The 26,868-nt window shown below is 41.9% G+C and overlaps 1 protein-coding gene across 1 annotated transcript in view; it reads left to right on the top strand.

Moving 5' to 3' along the window:
• The first annotated feature begins 931 nt into the window (after positions 1-931).
• TECRL (trans-2,3-enoyl-CoA reductase like) overlaps positions 932-26,868 on the top strand; it is a 42,159-nt gene continuing 16,222 nt past the window's right edge. Inside the window, exons 1-6 of the mRNA XM_080976966.1 lie at positions 932-1,277; positions 2,870-2,921; positions 9,791-9,835; positions 11,221-11,324; positions 17,337-17,452; positions 20,635-20,740. Of these exons, the coding sequence (XP_080833092.1) occupies positions 1,050-1,277; positions 2,870-2,921; positions 9,791-9,835; positions 11,221-11,324; positions 17,337-17,452; positions 20,635-20,740 (651 nt within the window). The 5' untranslated portion in view covers positions 932-1,049. The remainder of the gene's footprint in view (positions 1,278-2,869; positions 2,922-9,790; positions 9,836-11,220; positions 11,325-17,336; positions 17,453-20,634; positions 20,741-26,868) is intronic.

Below are 26,868 nucleotides of genomic sequence, written 5' to 3'. Positions count from 1 at the left end.
TCCTTCTTCTCCCTCTAACCACTCATCGTTGTCCCACCACCAATCCCCTGGCCCTGAGTCTTCTTCCGGGGTGGGGGAGGATTCCTTAGGGAGTTCCCTGGCTGGTGCCTGGGAACCAGCCAGTCCGGCAATGGAGCTTTCGTTTATTTGAATGTGTTCTTAATACTACTAAGGTGCTCAGGTTTGTACTGTGCTTTGGCTCGGGGAACTCTACTCTGAACCATGTGTCAGTTCAGGGCACTGATGCCAGCAGCAAGAAGCAATAACACCACATTCTCTGGGTCACGACCAGGCCATTACCCAAGGCCAGGAATGTGACAGCCTCTAGCCTGATGTCTGAACTGGGGTGCTTAATCCTAGGTGAAATGTGTGAGTGCATGCAGGAGTCTGTGTGCATGTCTGTATCTCGATTCCTGCAAGGCTGGGAATCAGGAAGCCTTCGCTCCTTCGCTTTTGCTATCAGATGACAGCACGGCGCAATTAAAAATGGAAAGCCACCACCTACACAATCCCTCATGGAACGTTTGGCAGTCATTTGACAATATTTGACCGGTTAATTGATCGGCATGCCAAGCTTAGTATAGACGTGCTCTGCATTAAGAAACATCTCCCACGCGGATGACATTTGACTTGCATTTTCATAAATGGACCTGTTTACACACCCGGCTTCTATAGATAATGATGACATTCCATTGCATATCACTTCTGGTTCCTTTATAGCTCTGGCTTTTTTTCTTTAAACAGACTGGCTTGTAATTATTAGCAAATGAAGATAAGGAACTGAACAGGACATGTTGTTTCAAACATTGTGTTTAAAATAAAAAAAAAGGTAACACAGCACATTACAATAGCCCGCTAAATATAGTCACGGATTAGAGAGCCATTGTTTCCAATCCTGCTATATAAAACTAAGACTCTCCAAATGGAATGTCACTTGACCTTTCGTGTTCCACTGGCCTGTGCTTGTATTTAACTGATGCCGGGACAACAGATTTCTCCTCAGAGGTGTCCAGCATTGACATGACAGGCCTTAGTGTTTTGTCCCCGCCATGTTCAGGAGACATAAGCCCAGCTCTTCGGAGCACAAGAGAGACCTTGCCATCCATGGACCTGCACTGCCCCATAATGACATGAGAAGTTTCTTCAGCTTGTCTCAGCTTGTCCTCTCTGCTGGCCACCTGAAACCGCCTCCAGTCTTAAGGCACTCCAAAACAACTTACTTTGAAGTGGAGATCCTTGATGCCCACAGCAAAAAACAGATCTGTGTAGTGGACAAGGTGAGTCGATGTGGTGTGTATGGTTTTTCTCACATGCTACCTACCCCAGCACGCTGTGGAATGTGTGATCTTAAATGCATGACTTGCACTGCAAGCCTAACTCCACTGACTTGGGAGTAAGCCCCACTGAATTCAATAGGACTTACTGCTGAGTAGACATGGTTAGGAGTATTCTGAGTCTTGCTTTCCTGCCTATCATCTATCTATCTATCTATCTATCTATCTATCTATATATGGCTACATGCAATAATTTTTAACCTCCTTCCTGGCCAAATTGTAAATGCATCTAACTCATTCTACAGCTTGACAGGAAGAATCAAATTGTGTTATTTTTCTGTGATGTTCATATTGCAGCTTATATTTAACTTTCCATAGGAAAGGATAGATTTCCCTTTTGTTTTTTTTACCCTGTGGCTGATGAAACCCTGTAACTTTCAAACAGGGCAGAGACTCAAACAGACCTAAGTGCAGAACTAGGCTTTGGAAAATGGGATGCATTTATTTGTAAATCTCAAATTCTGCTTTTCTGCCTATTCCCCCCCCCCCCACTATAAATGAAGGCTCTTTTAATTTTCTAGGCTAGATTTTTTTCACAGTATTTGACTCCTACTTAGCAACTGCTATAGATTCATCTGCAGGAAGACAGAACAAGTTTGCACTCGTAATGTCCTTTACTGCGGATTTCAACATTAAAATAGTGCTGAATATTCAGAGTCTTGCTGTTCAGTGCCAGTGTTTGATATCTGATGATATTTAACATTGGATATTATGGTAGCAGATTATATTTGACATGTGATAGTATTTTAATGTTTGATTTTCAGGATGTGCAATCCTATGCATATTTACTCAGAAAGTAAATCAGTAGGACTTAGTCCCAGATAAGCCTGCATACATCTATATCTATCTATATTTGTTATATATCATCTAGATTTACTACTTTAATTTGATAGGAGGTATTCAGTTTCCATAATAGTCTGCATTTTACATTCTCATTTGAAACCAGTGTGCACTCGTGCCATTTTTGTGGTAGAGGGATAATAATAACATATTTGCATTATACTTTAGAAGGTGCAAAAGTCCTTCACCTATAATCCTTAAAACAACCCCATATTGTAGCTCGGTATGTTATAAAGGATTGACAGAATTGCTGGCCTAAAGGAATCTTGTGCCTGCATAATAGAGGTGAAATTTGAACTTACTGACTCATAGCTCAGTCATTCGGCTGCTCTGACACCAGCTCATGGATTCACAGGAACTGAACATCTATCTACATGCATGCCTTAATGTGCATGCTGTTACATCATTTACATGAGCCTGCATTTGTGAGATGTGTGTCCTTTTGTTAAAACAAAAAAATGAGAACAATGGAACTTAAAGCGCTTGACTTTGGTTCAGTTATGCCCAGGGAGTATGGCACAGTTCGGATTGAGAGGGAAATGTTTTAATCTTCTTAAATACCTCTTTGGGGTCTGTTAGAAATACAAAAGCAAAGCAGAGTGAAAAACTGTTTGTTTTTCCCTCTGCTTTGCTTTTGCTTTTGTTTGATAAGACAAAGCCAAGTACAACATATTTTCTTCCCCTCCCATTTTCAGATACCACCATCATCAACGCTTCTCGATGTAAAACATAAGTTTCACAAAGTATGTAAGTACCTGGCGGGGCCTTTTGCATAAAAAAGCTGTCTCCTATCCTATCACCAAGAACTCAGAATAAACTGTATGTGTGTGTGAGAGAGAGACAGGCCCAGATCGAAGGAGTAGGCAGAAGGGGGTTTATGCCCCAGGTGGCAGACCAAGAGGCAGCAAACAACATACCGTATTTTTCCGTGTATAAGACTGGGTTTTCCCCCTAAAAATAATGTCAAAAATTAGGGGGCATCTTATACACAGGGCCATCTCTCCCCCCGCCCATTTTCTTAAATCTGAGTCCCCCGAAATAGGGGGTGTCTTATACATGGGGGCGCATTATAGACGGAAAAATACGGTAATTTTTCATACTTGCCACAGCCTGAAGCAATGCAGGAGCAAGCCCTTTAGGAATGGGCTTATTTACAGGGTTTGTTCTCCGCTGGTAGGGATGGAAACAGCCACTTGGGAAATGAAGGCATGGGAGAAGAGAAGGGTAGTGAGGGTGAAAATGGTAGGAAAGAGCAGCAAAAGAAAGAGGAACCAGCAAGGTAACCAGGGAGGAACTGGTTGAAAAAGCCTGCCATCGTAAGCAGGTCTACTCAGAAGTAAAATGTAAAGATAACGGGACCCCTGACAATTAGGTCCAGTCATGACTGACTCTGGGGTTGCAGCGCTCATCTCACTTTACTGGCCGAGGGAGCCGGCGTACAGCTTCCAGGTCATGTGGCCAGCAGGACTAAACCACTTCTGGCGAACCAGAGCAGCGTGTGGAAACGCCGTTTACCTTCCTGCTGGAGCGGTACCTATTGATCTACTTGCACTTTGACGTGCTTTCGAACTGCTACGTTGGGAGGAGCAGGGACCAAGCAACGGGAACTCACCCCGTCGTGGGCATTCGAACCACCGACCTTCTGATCAGCAAGTCCTAGGCTCTGTGGTTTATATATATTTTTTTTTTAATATTTATTAGAGTTTACAATAAGAACAAATGTAACAGGCAATATAACAAATATCTTAACATACTTTCACATTTTTTTTTGGACTTCCTCACATCTCCCGCTCCCACTTTCATCGTTATAACTTTTTACCAGCAATTTATTATCTTATTTGCATTCTTATATCCCTTCTATATGTTCATAATCTTATAGTTCTCAAAAAGAGTTATATTTTCTCAATCTCACTTATTATCTTAAATCATCTAAGTTAGTGGTGCTCAATTATTTATGATCTAGCATCCTGCTTAGCATTCACTCAAATTGCAATGTTTTTGTAAATAATTCTTAAATTTCTTCCAATCCTCCTCCATCTTCTCTTCTCCCAGGTCGCGAATTCTGCCGGTCATCTCAGCCAATTCCATGTAGTCTATCAGTTGCATCTGCCATTCTTCCAGTGTGGGTAGATCTTGAGCTTTCCAGTGCTTTGCAAGTAGTATCCTTGCTGCTGTTGTTGCATACATAAAAAATGTCCGGTCCTTCTTTACCACCCCTTGGCCGACAATACCCAAAAGAAAGGCCTCTGGTTTCTTTGTGAAGGTATACTTAAATACCTTTTTCAGTTCATTATAAATCATTTCCCAGAACGCCTTCACTTTAGGGCAGGTCCACCAGAGGTGGAAGAATGTTCCTTCACTCTCTTTACATTTCCAACACTTATTATCAGACAGGTGGTCAATTTTTGCAAGTTTGACTGGGGTCATATACCATCTATATATCATTTTCATTACATTTTCTTTCAACCTAGGCTCTGTGGTTTAACCCACAACGGCACCCAAGTCCCTTACTCAGAAGTACGCCCTATTAAATTCAATGGAGCTTACTGCCAGGTGGATGGAGTTAGTAACGGAGGCATTTGGTCTCCTCTTTTTGTGTGGCGGTGGGGAATGGTCTGTAATATGGTGCTTCGCCGCATTGTGCGCAAGCTCAAGGCAAGTTATATGAACTGTTGAAATTTGCTGCAATTTATTATGTGGGATTGTCAAGCAGGCACATACCTGTAGGAGATAAATTCTGCCTGATGAGCAACAAGTTTTCCACGAGCGCATAGATATTTAGAGACAGCTGAGTGTCTTCTAGTGCTGGTGTTCATTCTATCTAGAGCTCATCCACATGGGAATTCAGAGACAAAAAAGCCCTCATGTGACTTATGAAGACGCAGAATATTTATTCTCTAAATCAGAAAGTGTTTCTCTTTCCTCCCACTGCAGGGCAATCAGTCATAGATACTATTAGACTGGCAAGTTTTTAGAGAAATCCCAGTTGTAAAAGTATTGCATTTAGGGACTTAGTGCTTAATGCAATTGCCTTAAAAATATCTCTTTTTTAATTTAAGTGTTTAATTATATAGCTGTCAGTTTAATTCTAAAACTGAAAGGAACAGATTTTTAATTTACATCCAGGGCCAAATGAAAAGTGGAACTGGAGATCTTATGTTTGCTTTAAAAAAAAAAAAAAAAAAAAAGTTAATACAGTGGTACCTCAGGTTACATGCGCTTCAGGTTACAGACTTCGCTAACCCAGAAATAGTACCTCGGGTTAAGAACTTTGCTTCAGGATGAGAACAGAAATCGTGCTCTGGTGGCACAGCGGCAGCAGGAGGCCCCATTAGCTGGTGCTTCAGGTTAAGTGGTGCTTCAGGTTAAGAATAGTTTCAGGTTAAGAACGGACCTCCGGAATGAATTAAGTACTTAACCCGAGGTACCACTGTACCGTCAGCAGCAAACCTGAATCAGGTCAGGAGACCCACCCCACTTTTTGCCCCCTTAAAAAAAAACAAAAAACCAAGCACATAAAACTGAATGTTAAATTCTTGTAAATTGCGGGTCTACTGTATTTGCTAAACTTTAACCAGCCTATGGGAAGTGGGTGGCGCTGTGGGTAAAACCTCAGTGCCTAGGACTTGCCGATCGTATGGTCGGCGGTTCGAATCCCCGTGGCGGGGTGAGCTCCCGTCTTTCGGTCCCAGCTCCTGCCCACCTAGCAGTTCGAAAGCACCCCTAAGTGCAAGTAGATAAATAGGGACCGCTTTATAGCGGGAAGGTAAACGGCGTTTCCGTGTGCTGCGCTGGTGCTGGCTCGCCAGAGCAGCTTCGTCACGCTGGCCACGTGACCCGGAAGTGTCTGCGGACAGCGCTGGCTCCCGGCCTCTTAAGTGAGATGAGCGCACAACCCTAGAGTCTGTCAAGACTGGCCCGTACGGGCAGGGGTACCTTTACCTTTACCTTTTTAACCAGCCTTTCTTCAAAGGAAGCTTGGGCTAGGTTTCCCTGCAAGCCTCTCCTCTATGTATTTGATGCAGACTTGTTTAATTTGATTAAAAGGGTGTAGGATAATCCACCCTGTTCATGGCTGTTCTTTAAAACTTGTTAAAGTGAATCCAACTACTGTAAAAGGCTTTCTGTAGGAATATTTACTTTATTTACTTTAAGACTGCAAGCTTCCCGCTTGAAGTTCACAACTGGGGAGAGGGGAGTAGCAGCAGTGCAGACTCCATGCGACAGCAGCGCGGGAGAAACACATTGGCATATTGCGTGAGCACTTTAGGCAGAAAGTGCAAATATCGGAACATAAGGGCATGTTGGTCCATTCTCCCCATCAGCGGTGATATACTTGCATCAGCATAATCCAGTGTCACACGTTTTATTAATCAGAGAAAATGTGGCTTAATCAGCTATATACAATGTTGAAATAGAAATGTGTGCAGCTGCTATCCCAATATTATGGAGGCGGTGCAGATAAAATAGCTTTAATCACCACTCTTTCATACATAAAGCTCAGCCTTGATTGATTCCTGATTTGGTTGATAACCAAGAGGGAGCTAAAAATAAGCCACCACAATGCTGTGAAAAGTGGTCCTCTTCAGTGTTACAGCCAACCAGCCAAGCCACCTTTCAGGAAGCGCCATTCCCCTGCCCAGGGATGTAGGAAGGGGGGGTGCGGGGATGCAGGCTGCCCCGAGTGCCATCTTGGAGGAGGGGTGACAAAATGGCAAACCTGACTTCAGCGCGCCCGAGCCACGCATCTCTCCTGGGAGTGACACGGTGACTCGGGACCCCATGCTGTCCGAAATGGCTGTATGGGGTTTGCGTCCCCCGGTGGACTCCATGCGCAGATCACCACGCCGTCCCCGTGCACAGATCGCTGCCCCACCCCCATGGGCGGATCGCCCTGCCCCTGCCGCTCCGGGTGCCGGAGCAGCTAGCTATCCCCTGCCCCTGTCCTCCTGGTTTTCATTCTCCCACCCCCATAACAGACACCCAACATTATTTTGCGCATACTGAGCATGCTTAGTCTGCATTAGTCTGGGGTGTGTGGTTTTGGGTTGCTTTTTTTTTTTGTTTGCTTAGAAAATTTATTTCTTTACAGTGGTACCTCTAGTTACGAACTAAATTGGTTCAGGAGGTCCGTTCTTAACCTCAAACTGTTCTTAACTAGAGGCATGCTTTCGCTAATGGGGCCTCTTGCTGCTGCTGCGCCGCTGGCACACGATTTCCATTCTCATCCTGTGGCAAAGTTCTCAACTCGAGGTAACTCTTCCAGGTTAGCGGAGTTCATAACCTGAAGCGTTTGTAACCTGAGGCGTTTGTAACTTGAGGTATCACTGTATATATATTTATTAGAGAGAGAGAGAGAGAGAATTGAAGTACTTTATTGTCACTTGTACAACTTGTATACAGTGAGATTACACAAGCACCCCCCACTCAGCTCTCTTAGTCTTAATTCCCCTCGTTTACTGACACACACACACACACACACACACACACACCAAATCCAAAAGTCAGTTGCCCTGTTGTTATCTTTTCATTCAGCAGCCTAACAGCCCACGGACAGAAGCTGTTCTTTACCCTGTTGGTGTGACTAGTCATGCTTCTATATCTTCTGTCTGAGGGCAGGAGATCAAGAAAGTGCTGGCCAATATGTGATGAACAAATAACGTTTGTGGGTTTACAGGAAGCTTTGTGAAGAAATATGTATAGAAACATTGTAAAAAAGGGAAGAGGGGGAGTAGGTGGATTTTAAGATAAAAGACAATGACAAATTTTGAACTTGCAGTATAAAGACGAGAACACGGAGGATTCACGGATGAACTGATGGAAGTCAAAAATATGTATTTGTGATTGTATTGAAAATGTATGACTAAAAATTCTTTTTTATTGGAAATTAATAAAAAATAATTCAAAAAAAAAGAAAGAAAGAAAGTGCTGGCCAGGGTGTGACTCATCCCTGATAATTTCCTTCACTCTCCTGAGGCAACGTTCTTCCACTATTTCATCCAGCGGATTCATGGGACAGCCCATAATATCTTGTGATGTATTCACCAGCCTCTTTAGGCACTTCCTATCAGTTGATGTCAAACCAGCATACCACACCGTGAAGCAGTATGAAAGGACACTTTCTATTGTGGACCGGTAGAAGGAGATCATCAGATGTTGATTGCCATCATTCTTTTGCAATACTCTGAGGAGATGGAGTATATATTTGTACTTCTTTAAACTTTTGGGTTTCCTCAAGCCTGTTGACATCTCGTCTTGTGTTTCGGCTATGTAAGGATTAACACTCAGAGAACCGATGCCACAATTAGGATTATACATGGGGCCTGCAACAAAATGTTACAGTAAGGAGCTTCTTCTGTTCAGGGATTCAGCTAGTCGCTATATCCATCCACACAGCCCTATCCCAGATTCCCTTCCTGAATTCCTTCTTAAATGAGCATGCTTAGTTGGAAGGGGGACTTCCCCTTGGAGAGATGTTTATTATTATTATTGCTAAAGCACTAAAGCGCTCTCTCTCTCTCTCTCTCTTTGTATTTCTGCAAACCTGAGATTTTCCTCCAGCCTGCTGAGAACACAATGTCAGTTGGAACTTCTCTGTTTATATACTTGCTGACATTCTCAAAGAACTCTAAATCTTATGGGAGACAGTACTTACCCTTGCAGAAGCTATGCTGGTTCTGCTTCAGCAAGACTTGTTTTTCTATATGCTTGGTAATTACATATTTAACAAAGCTTTCCACCAGGTTAAATGGGACAGATGTTAAGCTAACCAGCCTGTAATTTTCAGCATCCTCCCACATAGCCAAACCAAAGTATCAGTATATAAATAGGTGTGTATTTCATTCTTACCCTGTCAGTTAAAACTGGTTGAGGTCAACTAAATTTTTAGTTGATTAATCTACCAATTTATAAGCCAGAACTCCTAGCTATTAAAATACTAAATAAATCCATTGTATTCCATTGCAGCGGGGCCAGATAATTTCTGGGGAGAAAACAAATATGTTTTCCTTTTGCATTCACAGACTGGTGTCTTGTTCATATTTTTTTCATATTTTATAAACTTTTAACAGTGACAGTACTTCAGTTCCTCTACCACGAGCAGCACAAATTTTAACAGGACCGTCCAGCCAAAGTGAAGCAAGCTCCTGATATATATATATTTATTTTCAGACAGAAAGTCTTCTAGGTGGTATAGCTCCTTTCCAGGAGCATTTTCCAGTCTGGGGGAGAATGAAACACAGGGTTGTCAAAATGATACGGTTATCTCTCTGCAGTTACATTGAAGTGTTCTTGAGAATTCTCAGACACTTGATTCCCATTCACCTTAAATGACATTTATGATGACCTTTGCTATTTAAGGCCTGGACAACCTAGACATCAAACTTGATGCATTTCACATTCACAAAAAATATGTGCCCTGGTTGATATGAAAGACACATAAAGTAGGGGATTTAAATATATTTCTATTAGGTTAGCTGAGGTCTTTAAATCTCTACTCTGTTTTTGCACTGTGCTCTCATTTTTTGCCACACTATTCTTTCTAAGAGCAACCTTCTTATTCTTTTTTAAAAAATGTTTCAGAGTGAAAGGTACATTTTTCACTTATTTGAATGCAGGTCCCCAGTGGTCGCCATCTCGCATTGGCCTGCGACTTGAACGCAGTAAGTACTCGTTTTTCTGCCAAGGTACTCCCGAGCTGTGTTTTCCAAACTTGGGTCTCCAGCTGCTTTTGGACTACAACTCCCATCATCCATAGCTAGCAGGACCAGTGGTCATGGATGATGGGGATTGTAGTCCTCAAACAGCTATAGGCCCAAGTTTGAGAAGCCCTGCTCCAGAGCTTGTTTTCTGAATGAATTTCCACATTACCTTTTGTACATGAGAATGAGCTTCCCAATGTTTATAATATGGATAGACAAACCAAGAACTAGATGTTTTGCTATACTGACTGTGCCAGTTTAGATTTCCCCCAATATTTTCACAGATTTGCAAATGTGAAGATTGTCTTATATTTTATGTATGCACTGCCATCTTCAGTTGCTAGTCTTGCCAGAAGATCTTTGGGAAGTGAAGAAGGGGTGGTAGCCCCAAAGGTCAACTTCCTCTCTGACCAGTGTGAACATGGTGTGTGTTGCTAGCACTGATCTATCTTTGTTGTTCTCTTCCTTTCATGCTGGCCAGAAAGGAGATTGCTTGCCTGTCCTCCTTAAGGGCTAGAACAGGGGTCCCCAAACTATGGTCCATGGGCTGGATAAGGCCTGAGGGACTTATTTATCCAGCCCGCAGCAATGCCCGCTGCCACCGCCCACTCTTACCGGTGCCGCGCTGCACGGCTGCCCACTTCTGGGTCGGAGGAGCACCAGAAACAGTTTGTGCGCATGTGCAAGCATTATTTGTGCATGCACAAGTATTATTTCCGGTACACAACCAGGTTGGAGGAGGCCCATGCACATGCACACAAGCTATTTCTGGTGCTCCTCCAACCTGGAAGTGCGCCGGAAATAACATATGCGCACGCGTATGGGCACGCGCTCCCCCGCCCTCTGGCCTGCCATGTGATCGGCTCTGGAGACATAGGCCCGAGGCGCGGTAAGTTTGCTGACCCCTGGGCTAGAAGCGTGAATTTGAGCCATGGGGAACTCACCCTCTGCAAGTCCACCATTTGAGCAACATGAGCAAATAAATAAGACCTGGGACAAATGCTCTCATGCTGCATCCTTAAATCAATGTCACGTGATTTCTCTGTGAAGGTATTGCATCAAATGCTGACCACGTAATGTTTGGTCACTGTGGTATATACTCCAGTGACTTGTCCTACAGCTGTTGCAGACTTGGCGTAATCCTGTGCTCCCATTCAAAAGTGATTTGTGGACTGGCAGGAAACAAATGTGGTATGAGGCTATTTGAACGCTACTTGAACAGATTTGGCATTTCAGTGGCTATGTGTTAGTCAGACATCTCATGGAATTGGGCCGAGCATGTAACGCATATGCAGTGTTTGAGTTCACACTTCATGTCACCTCCTTCTGTTTCTTTGTTATCATAGATGGGTCTTACTTGAGAGACTCCGTCAACATAAAGGCCCTTGCAGCTTCTTCTATCATTACGCTGTATTTCACGGACATGGGTCAGCAAGTTACCTGGACAACAGTAAGTTTAACTTTTGGTAAAATTCACACAGCAGAGTTGTATATTAGCTTGAGAGGTGCTTCTTGCTTTGTTGGTTTTTATCATTTTCTTTTTTTATATAATTTTTATTGTATAAAAATTGACTTCCTATTGACTTCCTTCCCTCCCGCCTCATGGCTTTCGAAATAAATCTTTATATCATTGCAATTTATACATTTTCCAGTTCTAATTAGACTTGTTACAGAATGTCTCAAAATTTAAATAAATATAGAAAGATAGAAAATTTCTCATTACAAGTCATCGGACAACCCTGCTAGCGATGTTAATTCCTTACAACAATCTTTCAATTATCATATAAATTTACCCCAATCCTTTAGGAATACTTGATCGTGCTGGTTTTGGATTTTTCCTGTCAGCTTCGCCAGTTCTGCAAAGTCTATCATCTTCATCTGCCACTCTTCTTTCATTGGTACTTCTTGCTGTTTCCATTTTTTGGGCTAAAAGAATTCTTGTTGCGGTTGTTGCATACATAAACAGTCTTTTATCTTCCCTTGGTATCTCTTCATCCACTATACCCAGTAAAAAGGCTTCTGGTTTTTTAATAAAAGTATTTTTAAACATTTTCTTTAACTCATTATATACCATTTCCCAGAAAGCCTTTACCTCTTTACAAGTCCACTGCATGTGGTAAAAGATACCTTCCCTTTCTTTACATTTCCGGCACTAATTAGTTCTTGTTTTGTACATTTTAGCCAATTTAGCTGGTGTTAAATACTATCTGTACATCATTTTCATAACATTTTCTTTAAGTGCACTGCATGCAGTAAAATTAATACAGTGGTACCTCGTGTTAAGTACTTAATTCGTTCTGGAGGTCCGTTCTTAACCTGAAGCACCACTTTAGCTAATGGGGCCTCCCACTGCCACCGCACCGCCGGAGCACAATTTCTGTTCCCATCCTGAAGCAAAGTTCTTAACCCGAGGTAATATTTCTGGGTTAGCAGAGTCTGTAACCTGAAGCGTATGTAACCCAAGGTACTACTGTACCTTCCTTCCACAACCTATCTTTATCATTTTCTAATGAAACTTCCACAAGTGCTTCCCCCATGCTAGGCCTTATTGTACATTCCTGGAGCTCCTTTGGACAGAGGTTTTGGTAGATTGGAACTGGCTTATCAAAAGAACCCATAATAGCTAAAAGCCTGGCTACAAGTCAAGAAGCATCTTTTTCAAATTTCAACTCTGCAATGACCTTACTAGGCAACTCACTTTCCCTCAGCAATATGGGGAGAATTCTACTGCTCTTCCTTATAAGGTTGTTGTGAGGATTACAGCAATATTATGTTTCATGCTGCCTTTTGAATATACAAAAGTGCAATATAAATACAACTTGTTCCACCTCGTAGTCAGTGCATGGAGCACAGACCCTGGTCTGCTGCAACTCAGCTGCTGCAAAAAGCTACATGATTCATCTCTGTCCACCATGGTGAAACATTATGTAATTAATTACATTATTCCACACCATTTCAGTGCAGAGGAAACATAATGCAAATGGAAAAAGAACATCTTCAATTATGTATCATTGCACATCATTCTCAGACAGAAAGCAACAGCAAATACCAATCGTATTTGCTGGATTAATTCCCATTCCAAACATGGGACAAATAAGTGAGCACCAGCAATTTTCTGCTGCCATTTTCATTGGAATTCTCTGACATCCCTAATCTAAGAAATGCAAATTTGGTCAGTTCATGGAAAAATACATGGAAAAGTACATCCTACAACTTCTTTAGCTACCACCCGGGATGTAAGAATTGGTATATGACACACATGGTAAGAAGCTTTCAAACATTACTCCTACCATGTTGTGCAGTACCATGGTGAAAAGGTATTTGTTGGTCTGAATGCAGAGCTTTCATGCTTAAACTGACAAATGGAGGAAGCCACATTCGCCTTGCTAATGTGCATAGATATTACTAGTCTGTGAAAAACTTTACTGGCCCATTTGTTTCGTGTATCTATGTGGCTCAATAGCCTGGGAGGAAATGAAAAAAACAACTGTTTGCAAATGCTTCCTAGCCAGGTCACCTAGACCAGCTGATCAATTTTTTTATCACCAACAGTATCATCAAGTAGCATTTGCATCACCAAGTAGCAAGAGAAGAGATTCTATAAGAAAGGTGAAGAAAGAGCTATTCTCGATTAGTTAACCAGAACACAGGATGTGCCTTTAATACATGGTGGTGGCTCAGAAATTCTGTGTCACCACCATCACTGTAAGGTGAGTTTCTCAAATTAATGATCTAGGCAGATGATGCTTATGGTCTGAATTGAAAATTCTCTCTGGCATTCATGGAATCAGGAATTAACGGAAACATCCACCCCTTCTCTTCTTCTGCCACATATAAATAGATGACACACAGAAGCATACTAAGCATTCAGTACATTTTGTATCAGTTGGTCTGGACTCTTTTGTGAATACGCATCCTGCTCCAATTTCAGCAGGCAAGAAACTAAAGCCAGCGCTTTAGATAATCTATAGCACAGCTGCTTTTATCATTGTTGCTACTAATTTCTCCCCTCAATGTACTCCCCTCCTCCCCCAAAGTCAATAAGCAACTTTAATAGTTTTCTGTTCTTGACATCACAGTGCCTCGACTGTGCAGCTGACTGATGCCACAGATGCCCAGTGACATTGCCAAGTTTGACTAATTCATGCTTTCTTAGAAAAGGCTAAGGAATAAACACCACACAAGTCCCTAAGAAGGTTGGATGGCATCTTGTATGTCTCCTTCTGGAAACTCCTGCAGCCAACCTGGTGCCACACGTATGGCTCTGCTTTCCTTTGGATCACACCAGCAAGACTGAGAGGGGGGTCTTGTCTGGGTAGCCCAGGACCTCCACACACACTGCCCAGGCTTGTGCCCCAGATAGGTCACTTTAGTGCTTCTAATGCAGCAAAAACAACACAGGAAGCAGCAATTATGAGAGTTCAACTTCACCACCCCAAAGGTGTACTCTTCCATTGTATTCCAAGATAGACAGATGCCAACTGCAACAACATGTTCTTATTGAGTATAATAGAGGGTGAAACACCCAAGAAAACACTCAGTGTCTTTCTCTACACAATGGCAGCGTCCAGAATAATTTACGCTCAAAGGTGGAAGGACCAGGGCCGTCTTTACCTGGGGGTGTGAGGCACCCGGGCGCTGAATTCTGGGGAGCGCCCACCGCTGAAGCCGCCTAAGCTCTTAACTATCTACCTCTTATGAAATAATAAATCATTTTGATCAAGCTAGAAAAATAAAATACATATATACCTAGGTGTCAGGGCTGCCTCAGGTCTCAGCTCACAAAAGACCGATGCCAATTTCTTCTTATATACAAAAGTGTTTATTGGAGTTCATTGTTTGCTTCACATCCGAGGCGCGCAGCCCCACGTCTGTTACGCTTAGACCGTTGAAGTCCCCTCTGAGTCAGTCCCTCCCCTGCACCAGTTTAAGAGGCTTGCGCTGCTCCACCTCTTCCTCTCTTTCCTTTTCCGCAGGGTCTTCCTGCCCGCTGGGGTTTCGCCCCTCCTGGATTCCCCTGACGCGGAATCCCCAGATTGCTCTTCCCCCCTCCTGCGGGCTTTGGGACCTGGCTCCTCCTCCGGGCTCCCTGTACTTCCGCGCGCCTCCACATTTGAACTTGGCGCGCGCGCCCAACCTCTAACCTTCCTTTTGACAGTTACACTACTCCCTTCACTACTCCCCTCCCCTTCCGGGAGGGTGGCTTGCTCCGACCTCCCTCCCTTCTCTGCTGCCGGAGCTGCTTCCCCTGATACACTGGAACCTCCACCCCCTTCGCTGCACTCTGGCGGGGAGGCTGGTCCTGACGCCCAGCTGCCACTTTGGGATCCCCCGCTGGCCCCCTGCTCCTGACACGTCCCCCCTGGGGCCCCCCTGGCCTTGACCACCGGCGCCCCCTTCTGGGAATCCTCTGATTCGCTGGAAAGACTCATGGAATCTCTTGAGTCATTGTCATCCTCTTCCTCGCTGTCCTGGGATTCATCCCCATCGCTCTCCATCTCCTGCCTACCCTGTGCCTCTGTCCCTGAACCCCTGACACTAGGTATTACCTAAATGTATACCTACTGTTTCACTAAAGGACTTTCAACTTTGTGCTCTCATTTACTTGTTATTCACAATGGCGCCGTGCACGCGAAATTAACTCTTACATCAAAATATTACGTTACATATTGTATTGAGGTGCTATGCGGCAGCTGGGTCAGCGGCACCTTTGACACGACTGATGTTTCTCCTAAGTAGGTGCCTAAACAATACTTATAAGTTTAAGTGTGGTGTTGTTGCATACTTAAGTAGAAGTGTATTGTAAATAAATGAGCAAATAAAAAAAATGTTTCTTTTTCCTCCCTTCATTCATAAACAAGAGATAAGGCATCAGCGTGGTGTCTGACATAAGCATAATAAAAGTAAATTTGGGGGCTAAACTAAATTTGGGGGCGCTGGGCAGATCTTTGCATCCCGGCGGCACATATGCTAAAGACTACGCTGGGATGGACCAAAATAGTCCTACAAAAGTAGACTGGCAGAATAAGCTAATAGAATATGTGGAATTAGCCATGTTGACTGCATAGATAAAGAAATCTGGATGGGTCTGCTATAGAAGAGGAGTGGGAATACTTTGGAGACTACTTAAAGAAAGAAATAACCATATAAATTTCCAAGTAGGGCCAGATACATGAACAGCAGTGAAAAACAATCAGAAGGGTGGGGTGGAATCAAGGAGATGCAGCTGAACAAGAGTTAAATAAGATCCCATGGAGGAATGTGTGGAGAAGCCAAAGAGTGTAGGATAAAGGATGATAACTGTATAATGGATGTGTTGTTATGTAAAATGCATCAAGAAACAAATATGTTCTTACTACAGTACTTATTTTTATTTATATATTTGACAAAATTCAATTACGACTTAATCAGCAAAACCCTGTAAGCAATTTATATATAACACCACAGAATATTAATCAAAATAGCAATTAAATAAACTGTTTCAAACTAATTGACATGAAAATAGAAATAAATGCAGTTTTAAAAACAGATATACGTCAATCCCTGGAATAAATCAATCAGTAGAGTATGAGACTCTCAGGTTAGAGCCCCACATTGGGCAAAAGCTTCCGGCATTGCAAGGGGTTGGACTAGATAACCCTCATTATACCTTCCAACTATACAGTTATGATTCTATATAATTCCATGTTAAAATTCTGTGTTAAAACTATGTATCTGTGTAGGCTTGCCTAAACAAAAAAGGTTGTTAGCAGGCCCTGAAAACTTCAAAGAGCCAAAGCAGAGGACTGATACCTTGTAAATATGAAATGGAAGGGACGCTATCCATTCTGAATAATGTCAGCACAAACTGAAGCAGTTGACTGGGTACATAAGGAGTAAGGCAATGAGTAAGGAGTAAGGCTCGCTCACAGGTGCTTATAATATCAGTGGAAACAGTTGGCAACCAGCTTTAATTTTAACCTGAAGATTGCCACTTGTCCAGTTTTAATTTTAATTTGTTTGAATTAATTGTGGGATGTATCTTAATTTATTGATCCCTTGTTTTTATGCATTGTCTTACTTGTATGATGTTTGTCGCTCTGAGCCCGGCTTTGGCCGGGGAGGCCGGGATATAAATAAAAATATTTATTATTATTATTATTATTATTATTATTATTATTATTTATTTAAGTAAACTGGTTCAAGGGCTTTGTATACTAATAGCAACACCTTGAATTTACCCAATTATTCCCCATGAAAACTGAAGGTGAACTTAAACAGACTTGTTGACTTTGCATGCAGGCATACCTTCCAATGAAAATAGGGATGTCCCATTCAATAATAATAATAATAATAATAATGTTATTATTTATACCCTAGCCATTTGGCATTTGCCAGATGATATTAAGGCTGCACAGGAAAATATCACTCTATGATCCCATTAGCTTCAGATGACCTTTTTTCTTTCTTCTTCTTCTTCCAGGTTTTCCTAACCGAATATACTGGGCCTCTTCTAATCTATCTGCTCTTTTACCTTCGCCTCTCAAGTATTTACGATGCAAAGGAGAGCGCAAGAAGTCTACGCCATCCTGTGGTTCAGTGAGTAAGAATGGTCTGTGCTCAAGGATGATATGATGTGATGATGCCCTCTTAGAGCAAAGAGACAAAAATGTGAGTGAACTAAGTTTAGTGGAGGTGGTCTACCATGGTTGCCTCAATCTGATTCATCCAGTGCTTTTTTCCCCTGGGGGTACGCAGGGGTACGCATACCCCTCAACATTTTATGAATCTAATGGGTAAGGGTAAAGGTAAAGGGACCCCTGACCATTAGGTCCAGTCGTGACCGACTCTGGGCTTGCGGCGCTCGTCTCCCTTTACTGGCTGAGGGAGCCCACGTACAGCTTCCGGGTCATGTGGCCAGCATGACTAAGCCGCTTCTGGCGAACCAGAGCAGCGCACGGAAATGCCGTTTACCTTCCCACCGGAGCAGTACCTGTTTATCAACTTGCACTTTGATGTGCTTTCGAACTGCTAGGTTGGCAGGAGCAGGGACTGAACAACGGGAGCTCAATTTGTTGTGGGGATTCGAACCGCCAACCTTCTGATCGGCAAGTCCTAGGCTCTGTGGTTTAACCCACAGTGCCACCTGCGTCCCTTTTAGGAAATATTTAGGGGGCGCCAAATTTTGTCCTTGCTCGGGGTACCAAATTACCAAAGTTCACCCCGGATATGGTCACTTGAATTTCTACCCCAGACAGACAGAATGTTAGGAGGATTATCACAGGTAAGCAATTATAAACAAGCTACAGACCTGATTGGTTTTGATGGACTAATGCAACATTGATAAAATGATTCCCTTCTGATCGGCAAGTCCTAGGCTCTGTGGTTTAACCCACAGTCCCACCTGCGTCCCGAATCTAACAGGAGAACTAAAAAAATCAAAATTTTAATTTCTTCTCTAGCATGGTGAATCATCAGTTGTGTTGAAGAGCACGGTGATTCGTCAGTTCCGTTGCTTCAACCCCCAATGGCGGCCTCATTTCCTGTCAGGTGTATCCTGAGTCTCAGACGGAATGAGAGTACCCCTAAACATTTTTTTATAAAAAGCAAAAAAGCACTGGATTCATGGATGGGTTAGCCATGTCATTTACAAACACACACACCCTTCAAATCTGTATTTATTTATGAATTTTATGTTGGGTAATATGTGTAAAGGAAAAACATGAGCCCATAAGCTTATGCAAGCTTTTTAGAACCCCTCTTTTAAACATAGGCATATAATTGCAAACAAAAATCAAGCTAAAAGTAATCACAAAAACAGTCATAAAAGCAAGAAGAATAAAAACTACAAGATAATGAAAATATATTCCATGGTGGAAAACAAGGTTCACATTTATACCAAAGATATCAAATAATCATGAATGTTGGCAAATGAACGCATATTTAGTGGGAATGTGCCAACGATGAGATTGTTGGGTCATGTAAATCATAAATGTCCCCCAAGCAATAGCAAAGTCTGAGGGGTCCCCATCACCCATGACAACATTTATGAATCAGTTTTTTGGAAATGGCAATGAACATGACTTTCTATGGATCTACAGAATAACAAGATGCAGCCTTCTACCCTGGAAGGATCACATAAGCCAATATGTTCCCCATATATGCCTTACAACCCTAACACCATAAGGGGAAACCAGACTTTATGATATGAAGTTTCTAGTGCATATTCTTTCCCTTTTAGACAGGTTCAAGGAGGGTGAGGTCTTGACTGGTGGGCTTTTTAGATCTTGAGGAATATTTAACCTATACAGTGGTACCTCTGGTTGCAAACGGGATCCGTTCTGGAGCCCTGTTCACAACCTGAAAGGAACACAACCTGCGCCTGCATGTCTGCGCACGTGTGGGTCGTGATTCGCCACATCTGCACATGCACGAGTGGTGAAACCTGGAAGTAACCCTTTCCGGTACTTCCGGGTTGCTGCCGGACATAACCTGAAAAAACATATCATGAAGCAAACGTAACAAGAGGTATGACTGTACCAGGCATGTCCAACAGGTCGATCGTGATCTACCGGTCGATCGCGGGGCGTCAGTGGTAGATCATGGTCGATTGCAGGACCGTTTGCAAAAGTCCCACCACCCCCCAAAAAGAAAAACGTCCACAACTGATTTGTCTCACTTTAAAAAAAGTTCAACAAAGCGTGTTCTCCTTCATGGAGAGCATGTGTTGTGGTGGGGTCTGCTGAGCCACCCCTCTGTTACCAGGCAGGGTCTCTAAAGATGGCCTGGGGCAGTGATTGGTTCACTGGGTTGCTGGGGTAAAAGTTATGTTGCAATTTTGGTGGGAGGGGTAAAATGTTTAAATACTCTGCACGCAGCCTGGAGCTTTCTCTGTGCTGCGTGCAATGGATCACCCCCCTCCCCGCCCTTGAGTAAGGGGTTGTTGCATTGACCTTGCTATGCCTGTCATGGGGTCGTCTGCTCTTGGGGCAGGGGCCTGGTAGGAATTTTGTCCATCTGGCTGATTGGCTGGGCCATTTGGTTTTTGCCTACTGTGTAGCAAATTGTCACAACTTGTAAGGTTGCGGTTAGGCATTGGTTATAAATTGGTGGAGGAGGGGTTAGGATAGGCTGGGTCTGCCCCTCCATGGTTGCTGCGGAAAGGGAATTCCGTTAAAGGAATCCTGGGGCTTGCCATCTTTTCGTCCAATCCCTGGAATGGGACTAGGGCCGGCAAGCCTTCGGGGAGGATGCGGATGAGAATTGAGGGTCTGTGACTCAGCTCCATTTCTCCCCGACTTGTTTTCCCGCACTGTTTTTCGGTGGTGCCCGGAAATCAGTTCTGTCCCCAGGCGGGGGGACAGATAGTCTTAACCAATGCCTAAACAACCACTCACGGTTTTGTATTTAAATAAAGTTGTGGCCAAAATTATGCCAAAAACCTTAAACAAAAATTAAGTGTGCGTTGTGAGTTATTTGGGGGGTGGCTTGGGGACCTCGACACGCAACTTTGGCTGGCAATGACAATCAGTAGATCGCTGCCAGTATTTTAATACTTTGAGTAGATCGCTGTCTCTTGGGAGTTGGACGTGCCTGACCTATACAATGCAGATTGTGGATGGCTTCTCTAAGATAACCTATTGAGTTAATGGGAGAAGCAATCCTCTTAACCAGTTCAGGGTAGTAGGTGACATTTAAAGATGGCTACATCAAACATTGCAATGAATTTTTTGGTTGGATTTTTTTTAACCTTTACTTCCTTCTCTTTCTAATTTCTGCAGCCTGGCTTGCTTCTGTCATTGTTTACACTATGCCAGGCATCTACTGGAGACACTCTTTGTGCATAAGATTTCGGAAGGGCACACTCCCCTGAAAAATATGATCAAGGTGATTTTCATATGTAACATATTATACCGTAGAACTGATTGAGAAAAGCCACTCTGAAAACTTTGTTGCAGAGCAGCCTATACAGTAAATATTGCAGACAAATGAATGAATGAATGAATAAGTGAATATGTGCTACGACGAATGTCAGTCACCTGGTTGTCGGGGCCAGGTAGGAATTTTTCCACTTGGCAAATTGGCACCAGCCATTTGGTTTTTGCCAACCTAGCAGCAATCATCATAACTTTGTAAGGTTAGGCATTGGGTAAGCCTTGTCATGGGAGGGGCATCCCATTAAAGGGATCTGGGTGTGTGGTTCCTGTCCGAAGGCTGGGCGTGGGCTAGGGCCATGCCATGACCCCAACAGTGATCCTGGGGGTGCTCTTAATTGATGTATATCATAGGGCTCCCCCTATTGTGGTTGACCCTCGAGACTTCCTGCAGACAGGCAGGAGTCAGGATATAGTCTTGCTTCACCAGTTGCCTAAGCCAAACCGCTCACATCTATAACCGATAAAGTTGTGGCCTAATTTATCCCATTAACCCAACATATTCGTGTCTGCGTTTGTTTCTGGGGAAACTGTGCAGCCCGGCACCTTGCCACGCAACTCACCTGCCTGGTGTTGATGCCCTCAGGCCTCTTCTTTCCCAGTCAGTCTGCTGCCACTCCATTGCTTTAGGAACATTATCTTGGTGATGGTTACAGCAACCCCAAAAGGCAGGCCACTACTCCTATTCCTATATTACGGTTGGGAGAGATGTGTCTGAAAAAGTTGCATTTCCTTCACCAGTAACTGCAACCAGTCTCCAGACACTTATAAGAGCAGGGATTCCAGGTTAGGAGACGTTTTCCATGGGGGGGGGGCGTGGGGTGAGAATCACTAGCTTTTTTTGTTTTTTGGTAAGTTCAATATATTTTGTGCTGGGCACCTTTAATTTTTATTTTATTTTTAAATTAGTTTTTCAGGTTTTAAAATTTTACAATCAATTATCCAACAACCAACATAGAAACAAGATTCCAAAGAATCTCCTGAACTTCCCTCCTCCCTTTTGTGAGTCCTTATATTAACCCTTTCCTCCTGCACCTTTTATATCAATCCAAATCTTCTACATCTCCATTATATCCAAAATTCAACGTTAAACTACAAGTGTTATTCCAATCCTACCAATGATTTTAGTTATTTACAATGGTTTTTAAGGTAAATTATGTATTTTCCCCATTCCTTAGTAAAATTTTGAACTTCCAGGTTTTTTATTCTTCCGGTCATTTTTGCCATTTTGGCATAATCCATCAACTCAATCTGCCCCCCCCTTTTTTTTTTTACAATAATATTTATTACATTTCATCAATAGACATAACAAAAAAGAAAATATACAACAACACAATAGAAAGGTGAAAAAGAAGAAGAAAAAATAACAAACTTAAGATACCTAAACAGAAAAAAAGAATCTCGATTAATTAATTAAAATGCACTTTCATAAACATTTTGGTTGACTTCCTCTAATCTCCTCCATCCGAATTTCCTCTTAATTTGAATGTAGCAGTTTCCAATATCATTATTTCATAAAACAATATTACAGCCGTATTCCAATTTCTTTACCTTTCTTATAATACATTTTCTTATTTATATATTTAAGTCTAATTTAATCCTAGGCCTGATTTCTTCTTTCAAGTGGTTACATATCTTTAATATTAGAGTATTTGTTCAAATAGTCTTTAAATTTCTTCCAATCTTCTTGGTAGTCCTCTTCTTTCTGGTCGTGGATTCTCCCGGTGAGATCAGCCAGCTCCATAAATTCCATCATCTTCGTCTGCCATTCTTCTACCGTTGGTAATTCTTGTGTTTTCCATTTTCTGGCTAATAAAATCCTAGCAGCTGTTGTGGCATACAAAAATACTTTCACATCTTTTTGGGGCAATTCAGTACCTACTATCCCAAGGAGAAAGGCCTCTGGTTTCTTAATAAATGTATATTTCATCATTTTTTTTAATTCATTATAATTTTTCCCCCCAGAAGTGCTTTACCTTGGAACAAGTCCACCACATATGATAGAAGGTACCTTCTTTTTCTTTACATTTCCAACATACATTGTCACAATTATGGTACATCTTTGCCAATTTATCAGGGGTTAAGTACCATCTATACATCATTTTCATAATATTTTCCTTTAACATTGTACATGCGGTAAACTTAACCCCTTTCCAATCTGCCATTCTTCTCTGGTAGGGACTTTATCTTCTTTCCATCTCTGGGCCAATAATATCAAAGCAGCTGTGGTCACATACATAAATAGTCTTTTCTGCTCCCTTGGGATTTCAGCACCTAGAATTCCTAAAATAAAAGCTTTAGGGGGTTTTTAAAACATTTTTTTTCAGTTCATTGTATATCATTTCCCAAAATTCTTTTACTACCTTACATGTCCACCACATATGATAAAAGGTGCCTTCCTCTTCCTTACATTTCCAGCATGTATTTGACCCTGTTTTATACATTTTTGCTAATTTACTAGAAATACCAACAATACAATATTTTCATATAAATTTGTTTCAACATATAGCATGCTGTAAATTTCAAATCTCAGTCCCATAGCTTCTCTCATGCTGTAAGTGTATCATTACTCAGTGTATCATTACTGATTTAACCAGTTCCTCTTTTTTATGCCATTCTAATATTAATTTGTACATTTTTGAAAGCAATTTTGTTTTGTTCTCTAACAGCTCTTTTTCAAATTTAGAGGTTTCGTACAAAACAATTCTTTTTGTCCATCTTAAATATATCATTTAATTGATGGTATTGTAACCAGTCAGTTAATAATTCTCTTATATCCTCAAACCTCTTCAATTTCAGTTGGTGTTCTACTTCCATTAACAGTTCTTTATACGTTCCCCAGTCATTTCTCATATTCAAGTTTTTTTTAAAAAAAAGATATCACTTCCAGTGGGGAGAGCCACCATGGTGTTTTTTGTTCTAATAGATTTTTATATTTTTCCCATACTTCATAAACCGATTTTCTTAGTACATGATATTAAAAAGCTCTATGTACATTAACTTTCTCATACCACAAATATGCATGCTAACTACATCTATTATCATGACCTTCAAGGTCTAAAACATCAGTATTTTTTAATAATATCCATTCCCTTAGCCAACATAGATAGGATGCCTCATAATATAATCTTAAATCCGGTAGGGAGAATCCGCCTCTGTCTTTAGAGTCTATCAGCAATTTATATTTTATTTTTGGCTTCTTTCCCTGCCAGATAAATCTGGTAATATCTTTTTGCCATTCTCTGAAGTGACCTGCATTGCTGATCAAGGGTATAGTTTGGAATAAAAACAACATTTTTGGCAATACATTCATTTTAATTACCGATATCCTTCCCAATAATTATAAGTTCATCCTTCCCCACACCTTTAAATTTTTCTTTATTGTATTGTTATCCTTAAAAATATTTCACTAGCTAAATTGATGCAGTGCTGGAGCCTTATCTGGTACCTTCTTGGATCCCAGCTGAAGTGCCCTCCAAGAGGATGTTTTCTCCCATTAGGGCTGAGCCAGCAAATGAAAGGAGAGTCAATCCATACTCTGAGGAGTACAGAGATGCCTTCATGTCCTCTTCCTGTATATCCTTGCCTTCCAGCCCAGGGAGTTTCCTCCTACACTATAGGATGCACTCTAGACTATGTACCTTCCAAGGCCTCTCCTTTCACTCAGATCTAGGGACCCCTCTCCTTGGATTCTGTGCTCTGCCTTCTGCTCTCCACCACGTCATCCCTTTTTGAGGCAGCCTGGAAGATGGAGAAAGATGGCGTCTCCATTCCCCACCAAAACGAGGACTGCAAGCTTCTCACCCTCAAAAGGTCTGCTGCGCCAGTTGTCACAGCAAGGTTGTTATGGCTTGCAGAAAAGTGACAGGTGACTCGATCAGGAGAGATACAGTGAAAGCCCAGCTCAGTAACACTGGTAGGAGAAACAGAATCTTCATTTTCCTCTCATCTGTAAAAGGCTTCATCATGTTCACTTTAAGAGCTTGGCAGGGTTTTGTGGCACAACAGGTGACAGCAGCGTTATCAAAGAGATTGCACATCCAACTGAATAGCTGGGATCAGCAGAGACGTGGTTGGCTGCAAAGCATTATGACATCACAATGGGGACTGTTTCTCAGCCTCTGCTGTTGCTAGGCAAACTTTAAAAGTGCATTTTCTTGAAAATGAGAATAGTTACGACAATTCTTGCTCCTCTGTTGAGTATTTTATTTACTTGGCAAAATTTAAATACTACCAGATTATAATAAAACTCCTGAGCGGTTTACAAAACCACATTAAAATTGTCAATATGACCGTTAAAAACATGTAAAAACATTAAAAAGATTAAAACCAACAGTATATGATGATGATGATGATGATGATGATGATGATGATGTTATTTATACCCCACCTTTTCCCCTGACAGGGACTTAAGGCAGTTTAAAGATTAAAACAAAAACATCTAAAAACTTAGGGGGGAAACCAATGACTAAAAAACAATTAAACATGGATACAATTAAAACTGTATATATGCACATAATATATATATTAAGACCATACAAATAATTATAATAAAAACAGCATGGCGCCTGCCCCTTCATTAAAAGCAGTGAGTTCCCAAAATCCTGGTGGAACAAGAAAGTCTTCGCCTTCCATCAGAAAGACAGCCGTCTAACTTCTCTAGTGACTGAGTTCCAACGTCTGGGAGCATCCACAGAGAAGGCCCTCTTTCACCTAAACTAAAAAGCCTAAAAAGATTAAAACACATGCCAACCTTCGGCGTGCCTTTTACTAAACCAAAAGTGTAGGTGCTGCCATAATAAAATATTGATTTCTTACAAGTGCAGAACAAGTATGTGGCACATGTAACAGGGCCAGTTCTGGAGATCAAAGTGCTCAAGTGGGCATATATGGGGTATGGGACTTAATGGAAATTATGGGACAGACTCTGGAATCTGAGAGTTCAAAGAGCAGCCCATACCGGAGAAGACCCCAGGGGTTTATGTCTGATACTGCTTAAGGGAGCCAAAGAAGAACAGGAAAACCTGAGGGGAATCTCAGCAGCAACGTGATGGAGTAGAGGAAAAATTCAGGGATACTTGGGTTGAGTAAGAATAAGGCAGGTTTCCCCAACCTGGTGCCCTCCAGGTGTTGTTGGGCTACAGCTCCTAATTGGCCATGCTGGGTGGTGCTGATGAGAATTGCTGTCCAAAATGTTTGGAGCATTGTAGGTTAGGGAGGGCTGAAAGAGTGAATAGGCAGATGCTAGGAGTGCTCACTGGAAGGACAGATCCTGAAGCTGAGGCTCAAATACTTTGGCCACCTCATGAGAAGAGAAGACTCCCTGGAAAAGACCTGGGAAAGACCCTGGAAAAGATCCTGAGGAGAAGGGGACGACAGAGGATGAGATGGTTGGACAGTATTCTTGAAGCTACCAACATGAGTTTGACCAAACTGTGACCAGAAGCCTTTCTACTTGGAATAATAGGATTGGAATTGCCCAAAAAGGATGTTAGATTGTTTTTGTATGCCACCACTGCAGCAAGAATTTTACTAGCCAAAAATTGGAAATCGCAAGAAATACCAACAGTATAAGAGTGGCAGATGAAGATGTTGGACTTTTCGGAGCTGGCCTACCTGATTGGAAGAATCCACGATCAGAAGGAAGAGGAACACCAAGAACAATGGAAGAAATTTAAACATTATTTAGCTAAATATATTATAATAGAAGCCACTTGAATTTATCAATTTGGCTTAGGAATAGAATATGACTAAATTGTAAAACATTATGGGGGATATTATGAAAAGAAGTAAAGAAAGTAATTTGAAAAAGTAAATTTTGTTGGAAGATATTGGAAAACTGTTACAAGGGGATACAATAGAATTCAGTTAGGGGGGATTTGAGGAAGAGAGTTAACAATGAAAACTAAACTGGATTTTAGAAGGATTATGTGTTTATTTGTATGTTCTTTTTCTTTTTTCCTTTTTTTCCTTTTTGTATGTTATATTTGTTATAAACTTGGAAAACCAATAATTTTTTTTGAAAAAACAAACAAACAAACAAAACAAAACTGTGGGAGACAGTGGAAGACAGCAGTGCCT

This window comes from Podarcis pityusensis, assembly GCF_964106645.2.
Source record: "Podarcis pityusensis genome assembly, chromosome: 13".
Classification (NCBI taxonomy): Eukaryota; Metazoa; Chordata; class Lepidosauria; order Squamata; family Lacertidae; genus Podarcis; species Podarcis pityusensis.
The sequence above is the reverse complement of the archived record's forward strand: the minus strand, read 5'-3'. Positions and strand labels throughout refer to the sequence as shown.